General features: G+C 47.0%; 1 protein-coding gene across 2 annotated transcripts; it reads right to left on the bottom strand.

Annotated features, from left to right (window-relative positions):
• Positions 1–3,275: 3,275 nt before the first annotated feature.
• On the bottom strand, positions 3,276–4,034 carry LOC135997544 (natriuretic peptides A-like). Of its 2 annotated transcripts, XM_065650201.1 has the most exons (3): positions 3,924–4,034; positions 3,533–3,845; positions 3,276–3,388 (listed from the first exon to the last, which is right to left on the bottom strand). In XM_065650201.1, the coding sequence occupies exons 1-3, from the start codon at positions 4,032–4,034 to the stop codon at positions 3,363–3,365; spliced, it is 450 nt and encodes a 149-aa protein (XP_065506273.1). In that variant the 3' UTR covers positions 3,276–3,362. The 2 variants fall into 2 exon arrangements, with proteins under 2 accessions (XP_065506273.1, XP_065506272.1); XM_065650200.1 differs by having other exon boundaries at positions 3,276–3,845.
• Positions 4,035–8,317: the final 4,283 nt, after the last annotated feature.

The raw sequence follows: 8,317 nt of genomic DNA, 5'->3' as shown, positions 1-8,317 counted from the left end.
AGATGGGAAACAACCCTGAAAATGCTCTAAACTCCGCTCATTTTGAAGCTTTCCATAGGGAAATTACCTTTTACAGGGAAAACGGTAGGCTTTTCAGATGAGTATTTGGTGAAGAGTAAAGGCTGAAGATAAAACTGTTTTTAGGACACCTGAAGTATCGTGCACACTTTCCTTCCGTATATGGAATATGCACAGCCACCGCGTACCATGGAGCATGCTGAAAATCCCAGTTTTGGGCCACTTCTCTCATTGGTGTTGGGGTGATATCACCGTTGAGGCTTTGTGTTTGTATGTTGCCAACAGCAGAGACGCCTCGATCTGCACCTTGGTACAGACAATAACTTCTAGACGGGCTCTGCAGGGACACCGGCCACCTCCAGCCCCCCGACAAGTGACTTCGGCACCATTGCAAAACACCAGTCTTTATTAACAGCTAAACATTTAAATCAGTGGGATTTCTTTAAACATCAATGGTAAGGCTTGACCCCGCATCAATAAAATTTAAAGAAGAGATGGTCAGGTTCAGGAATAATCTTCTTGTGCCATCATAGAGGAAAGCAACTTGCTGGATGAGAACTTTAGATAAATAGTTTTTCATGTTATTCAGCAAAGGTATCAGAATTTGGCCCTGAGGAAGAATGGACAAATTTGTGTATATGTGTGTTTTACGATGGGTTAAAGTGAAATGTTTAGTTTAATAGATTAAAAACAAAAATATTTGAGAGCTGAAGTTTTCAAGGTTAGCTAAAAACTGCCTACGCTTCAATGAGAAATTACAAAGATACAGATTTGCTGCAAATTCCTCTTCCAGCGTCATCTTTGTGCGTATAGTGCAACTAAAAATCAGTCTTTTTTACAGAACTGCAGGAGAGTTCTACACCACGAAGCATATTGTTTATCCTGCATTTTCCTAATGTTTCTTGTTATTCTAAATTGAAACAAGAATTAGTATATGAGCAAATTGAATATGTCAGTCTGGTAATAATTTATTGACTTCTAATATGAATATAGATATTGAAAGGTTCTCCTGAGTACAGTTTCTAAAAAATAATGGAATGATAAAATATTTCTCATGTCTTAAATATCTTAACACAGTGTTTGTGTACAAACATGTGCACACACTGTTCATATGATCAGCTGCCAAAATTATACTAGAAAGGGCACTCTCAAGGTTGTGAAGTGAAGCTCAAAATGCTACTTTTTCCTAATATAGCCTGAAGTCAGCCCAACTCTGTGTGCATTCTGAAGTCCTTTTATGTAAGCACACTCCCTGTTTTTCCCTAATACTTTATTTCATCAGTACAGTGGAGGCAGTGCTTCTTTTTGTATTATTCTGTGCCCCAACACATTCGTATTTCATGCTATTCAAATTGTACTTAATAAATAACAAAGATCCCAATAGCTTTTTTTTTTAATTAACACTCCACACTGCAGTGTCTGTATAGTCTATATAATTCACTAATTATTTACGAGTATTCTCTTACTGCTGCTCTTGGGTGTGTATGTGTGCGTTTGTGCCAGGGCGTAACTTCATTTTGTAAACTGAGAAAGTGTGAGAAGATAAACCAGAATTATTCATTAACATTGTGTGTCAAATTTAAGATAACTAGGATCTCTTATTATTTTTTTTCCTTTCACCCTTCTCCCCCCTCCCTCCCCTGCTAAGTATTCTCTAGTGCAAAAACACTCTGTAGCTTGATCTGAGTTTTGCCTGAGCGCTCAGCACATCTGTAAAACAACCCCTGGGGCACAAATGCAGCAGCAAGAAACTGAGGAACACAATATCAGGTGTGAAAAATTAATATTTCGATTTCAGTGATCTGTCCCTGTGAAACAATCTGATATTCCAGGATTATATTGAATAACCTGGACCCAGAGATACTCCTTTCTTTTACTGGTTTGTTCGTTTTCTATCTTCTGCATTCCACAGCAGAGAAATGAGATGGAAGGTCCTGACTTCAGCTTTGACAATGTTTTTCTAAGACAGGGAGGTTTCTGTGCACTATTTCATGTACTGTGTATGGAGGTATGTAGGTGGGATAAAACAGCTGTCGCTGTAGCTCTTGTATTTTCAAAGCCAGATTCTGCCCTCGATTATCTGTCTTGCTGTCCTGCCAGAGCAGATGGACTCTAAAATGTCGGAACTCAGCTGGATCATTGTTGAAGCTATAAGCTCACTTGTTTGTTTGCTTGTGGTATTTCAGTATCGTCACCCTGGCAAAATTAAGATGAACTTTAGGCTTTATAGCTCAGTGATGGATAGACAAGACCAAGGCTTTACCCATGCTCAGATGATTATTTGACTAGTAAAAACCCTGTTGGGAGTCTTCATAGGGCAGCAGTTTCTTGTAAAAAGCGCACTGTGACCAGTTTTAGGGTTGGGAAATCGACACATTACCCCTGCAGGCTGTGGGATGGGGTTGTGGCGACCCTTTGAGCAGTGTGTTTGGCAAAGCCCGGTGCCTTTCTGCCCGTTCTGGGCTCCCTGCGCTTCACAGCCTTGTCTTGAGAGGCCAGAGAGGGCTTTGCACAAAACCTGGGCAGGAAAGCGAGGGGTCTTTGCTGAAGCCGAGTGACATGAGCTTGGGGGAAAGCGCTTGGGTGAGCTGTGCTGAGCTGGGCTTGGCTGCGCTCCGGACCGGGGCGGGCAGCGGGAGCCCCGGGCGGGCAGCGGGAGCCCCGGGCGGGCGGTCGAAGCCCCGGGCGGGCAGCGGGAGCCCAGCGGGGCCGGCGCTCGGCTCGACTGGCGTCTGTCCCGGGTGCTGAAGGCCCCGCGGCCCCTTCGCCCGCGGCGGCCGCTGCCAAGTGTATTTTTAAAGCGATGTTGCCCTTCTGTCCTTAGTGGCACCCCATGCCGTGCCGAGCTTGGCACATGGACCAGTGGCGTGGGACAGGGGCACGTGTAGGACGCTACCTGGAATTAACCCCAAGCCCAGTGCCCACCTCCTGGGAGGATTCACAGCTAGCAGCCATCGGGAAAGGCATTCCAGATCACTGCAACAGTCCCAGAGCTGGCAGCGGTGCCTGACAGTGCCTCTGGACTGATCGTTGTCCTGGAAGGATGCAAACACCACCCTTCCTGCTGCTGCGACCCTCTGGCAAAGGCTTGTCCAGACCGGGTGGGATGCTCTCTGATTGGGACCTAGTCCTTAGGGTAGAGGGAGAGGAGCGCTCTGGAGAGGATTTCTTTGTCTTCTGACCGTGTGATATGCCGTGACTGAAAAAACACTCACAAAAGGCAATGCAGGCTTTGTACAAAAGTTTAGTGCTCTGTACCCCACCCCCACAGAGGCTCCGGGGGGGAGCCTGGCTGCTGGACACTGGCCGGAGGCTCAGGAAGCGCTTGGGAGCCGGTCCCAGCTTCAGCTTCTCCCTCTCCTCCAGAGACCTGGGAGAGAAGGGCAGAGAGCTGCTGGGGGAGCCGCTCCGAGGCTTTGAGCCAGGGACACCGGCTGCCCCCGCCCCTCCGCTTTGCGGGTCAAGCTCCAGCCTCCTCCGCTCCCGGCACCGCGGGCTCTAACCCGGCACCTACGGGCTTTGTACTCGTTGCATCCCAGCCCCGTCTGCGCGCCAATCCTCTCCATCCTTGTCCCGAAGCAGCCAGAGAAATGCCTTTGTCTGTAGGAGGAGAGGAGGCTCCTCCACTGGCTCTGCCCCTCGGCCGCCGGGGCAGGGCCAGGCTCCGGGACACCAGGCTCCGGGACACCGGGCTCCGGGACACCGGGCGGGCCGCTCTCCACCCCTGGCAGCTCCCACTCGGAGCCGCCGTCCTCAGCCCCGGCTACCAGCTCGTCTTCCAGGCTCGATTCCCCTTCCCAGAGCTGCCCCAGCGCCTCCAGGAGGGCCTGGAGAGGGAAGAAGAGGTGATTAGCGCTGGGACAGGTGCGGGTGGCCTCCCCGGGAGCCCCAGCCCACCCCGGTACCTGCAGGAACCGCAGCTCCGCACCGTGCTCGCCGCCGGCCGGTTGCGCTCCTGCCCATGGCAGAACGAGCAACAGCAGCGAGGTCTCACAGCACAGAGCCAGCAGCTGCATCCTATTTTATCCTGTCCCAGCCCGGCACCCCGCTGCTTTGCCCATGGATGTCTCTCCTTATATCCCTGCTCTCTGCCCGGAGGGAGCTCAGCTGCCTCCTTCCAGATCCCCGCAGGAGCCAGAGTGCCTCTCTCTGCCTCCCAGTTTCGATAAGGGAACTGGTTACAACTGACCCCACAGGTGACCCTCAGGGAGAGGGGGGTCCCCTGAAAGCAGCAGCTCCTCCACATGGAGAGAACTGCCCTGAGTCATCTTCTCCTCTCCTGGCTGCACTCATTTCCTCCCCTCCACTCTCCATCACTGTAGGGTAGGAGTTGATGCAGTGAAAGAGCCTTGCACTTTCTGCCTATTTGCTCTGCCTCACATCCACAGGTGTGCAGGAGCTGTTGGCTGGCCCAAGAGGGGGTTGATTTCCCCTCCGAGGGATGGAGATGGATAATTTCTTCTCCATGGGGGAGAGAAGTGAGGGGAATTGGAAATTTTCCTCTGTCTGCAGCAGCTTCCAAAAGCTTTTCCTTCTCTGTATGCATATTTTTGTGCTATGTGAATAGACCACATCCTAGATATGGGTTTGGGAGGTTTTCCTTGCAAGTTCACGTGATGACTGTTCTTTCCTTCCTCTGGCATTGGTGGCAGACTCTTCCCTCTGTAGCTAAGAGACGCTAACCTTTTAGTGGCTTAAGTCTACCCTGAGCAATGGCATAGCTGACCACTTTGCTATAAACCTTACTTGCTCTCCAGCCATGCCCTGGCTACAGCAGTGAATCAGTCACCACCCTCTCCTCATATCCCACCATCTTTCCCATAAATGTTGGCAACAGCTGTCCCCAACAGCTTGGGTTGGACTGAGAAATTCTTATGGAAAATATGGTCTTTTTGGAAAGCCCAGGGGCCTTGCACAAAGAAAGATATTTTGTAGATCTTTGGATTTAGGCTCCCCAGATAAAAGTGTCTGAATTACCAATTTGGTGACTGTAACAGGCAGCCTGTTTGTATGAAACTTTCTCTTATTTTGCCTCAGAGCTTTGCAGAAGTTTCTTATTAACTTTCAATAAAACTTCAGCATCTCTCCTGTGTGAGTGTTGAATTTCAACTATAAATGAGCACAATTTCCACTGGTCCTGGGGTGCAAATCAAGATGACCCTGTTAGATCCTTACAGAAGGAAAGGCAGAACCCCTGATATCCTGTGGGCACAGCTGCAGACAGTGTCCTTTCAATCACGACCTGGGTAATATTAAAGCAATTACACTCCCTGCCTTGTGCTCCCTCTCGTTTGCTTAGCCAGTAGACTCATCCATCTCTCTGATTTCAGCTGATGTGCAGTGATTTCTGCTTGGACCTTCATTTCAGAGACTGTCCTAAAGCTCAGCAGAGCCAAAGAAAGCCTTTCCTCTGAGTTCTGAGGGGTTTGAACCAAGCCATTGCGGACTGCTAGATGCTGTATGAACAAGCAACAACATACATCATGTTTTTACATCTCCTTCCCTCATTTTTCTTGTCATTCAGTTCCACAAATCTACCTAAAGCTGGCAAAACATTGTAGATTGGAAGCAAACTAGCAATAGCAGCTGGTGTGGGACAGTGGTCTCTGGATCCAGCGCTTTTAACAGTCAGCAAGTGGTTTTGTTTAAAGCATCACAGCAAAGAATCTGGCAGAGAAATGAGGTGCGTGTTTTGAAAGCACACTACGTGAATGAAGGAAGCTCGTGTGTGGTGAGAGTTGTTGATACGGAATAAGAGCAGATAGCTAAGGCGAGGATGTGTATCATCCTTGATTTTGTGTATTGTAAAGACAGACAGGAGTGGAGAGGGATAAAGCAGTGAGAGTGTATAGGGTCTGTGTGATGACCAAGGGAAATAAATACAATTTAGCCCTCTAATAATAAACTAGGCAGACTTGAGCCTTAGATGAGGCCAAATCTTGATTGCTGCCTAACATCGCTTATAAACAGGTACCCCAAAAGCAAACACATTTGAGAAAGATATCTCTATGTTTCTTTCTGTGTAGGAGTAGTTTTATTGCAGACTTTTCTCCTCAGCAACTTCTGTAATCCTAGTCTGTAAATTCATGCACTGCTGCTCAGTGGAGATGGAAATGACACAGCTAGAGATGAGCTTCCCCCAGCTGACTGGCATGCTAACTTCAAAGGTTAGCTTTGGTTATTTAAATGCTAATAGGATTCAGCAAATTACCTAAAGTACAAACACACCTGGCTTTAGTCCCAGGGATCTAATTATGGAGCCTTTTATATGAAAGAAATTGTTCTTGCTTTCTGAGAGTGGCTTTTTAAAATGTTCGCACAAAATGCCAGGTGATGGGATGGCACATTACCAGCTTAGCCTCTGTGGAATTGGAGCAGGATTCTGTTCACAAGTGCTCACAGCTCAGTCTTTAACCTCCTCTGACTTCTGTTATTTTAACTGCAAATAATTTCAATGACCCATAATTTATGTTAGTGTAGCTGAGTTTGGAAACAGACCGAGGATGTTCAGGAAACAAACTCTAGTACTACTTACCCTTCATTATTTTTTTGGTGTTGAAATTTCACCATCCGGAAGTTTTTATGCCAATGAGAATGTACCTGCTCCTAGGGTTACTGAGAGCTGGGAGCAAGCCATCAGACCCAGGATTATTAGGAATTGTTGTAACCTTCCCATTAGCACCAACTGTCACAAGATACTAGCTCATCATTGTCTGACAGCAGAGTGTCCCTGGGCTGTGTGGATTGATCTTTCCACTGTACGGAGGTCCATTAGCAAATCACTCTCTGCTTTCTGGTCTCAGATAGTCAGCTCGTAAGTGTTGAAACATGTTTAGGAGCTTTTCGTACCAATGTCCTTCCTAGAGCAAGTCTGTGGCTTCAGGGTGAAAGCTCTATATGGAAGATAGCATGAGAGAAGAACAAAGCTTTCTCTAGTTTGTCTCTGAATAGCGCTCCAATGGGTCTTCATTCTATGGGAATTTTGGTTAGAAGGTAAAAAACCAAGTAATGGAATTTAAGTGATTGAGGCAGGCACAGGAACTAAAACTCTAGCCACTCTGTGCAAAAGAGCTGAACTGCCAGAGATTCAGAGCATGAGCAGCCAGAGGGCTGCTGGTGAACTTGCTTTGCGTAGATGTTTGTGCTCCATGTTGCAGTTTATATCCGGGGGTCCTGTTAGGAATAGGTTTATTACCAGAATATGTTCTTCCAGGAGCATCTGTTGTGTGGGCAAGAAAATGGGAGGAGTACAACAGTGCAGCCCATCTGTCCACTTTGGGCGAAAGGCTGGAAGTGAACAGCTGTGCCTTCATTTGTGACCGCCAGTGCGGACACGAGTGTGAGCAGATCTTCCTGATTGCCATGGAGCTGCTTCCAGAGCCCAGCTCTCATTAGCATCGGGATGGCACAGTTGTGACTTTGGCAAACCAGCCTTCCTGCAGAATTCCTTTGACTCAGGATCTTTGCCAAGTAGCTGTTCTCTGATTTGTTCCTAAGTCAGATTCAGTGAATACCAGGTTTGCTTAAAAAATAGAACTGGTCAGATACATTTCTTGTATAATCTTGACTTTTTTCTGGAAAAATGCCTTGGACTATCTGTGGAAGAGTAGTTAAAAAGTCCATTTTGCCAGAAAATATCCCTCTGAAATACTTCTGAATTTTAGTGGATTGTGTCTAACTGCAAACTGGGGCACTGCTTCGGTTTCAGGAACGATACATGAAAGAATCGCAGTGAAGGCTCCAAGTAAATTCACCAAATTATGGAAAACAGTTTATTTTCTGTGAGATAATGAGACTTGTTTATTTATGCATTTAGTACACAAACAGTACAAATGTTTTTTGTAATTAAATTTCAGATAGATTTTCACAAATTGTTACTCTGATACAAACAGGCAGTACAGCAATGGTGTGTTCTGTTGGCCAGGTAACTCAGGGGAGGGGGGGGGATGCAATTTGCTCAGTGCATCATGTAGTAGATGGATTGGTGGAGCAAATGTGAATAGGGCTGAATATCTCACTGAAAGGGAACAGGTCCTTTGCAATCTCAAAGTCAGGCCTGTCAAAAAAACAGAGGAATAAGTAAAAGAAAGAGAAGTGGACAGGATTTCATGCGTGGAAATTAACTGATTTCTTACTGTTCTAGGGCCAGGTTCAGCTCCACTGTTCTGCTCAGAGTTTCTTTGGATTGGCACAAGCATCCCTGGGGAGCGGGTGAAAACCTCTCTGATCTGGCTTCTGTGACAAGAGGGAATGTGTACAGCTGACGTGGAGAAAGGATTGAAAGCAGGTAAAGCAGGGA

This window comes from Caloenas nicobarica, chromosome 22 (assembly GCF_036013445.1).
Source record: "Caloenas nicobarica isolate bCalNic1 chromosome 22, bCalNic1.hap1, whole genome shotgun sequence".
In the NCBI taxonomy this organism is placed as follows: Eukaryota; Metazoa; Chordata; class Aves; order Columbiformes; family Columbidae; genus Caloenas; species Caloenas nicobarica.
This window is presented reverse-complemented; position numbering and strand designations above follow the sequence as displayed.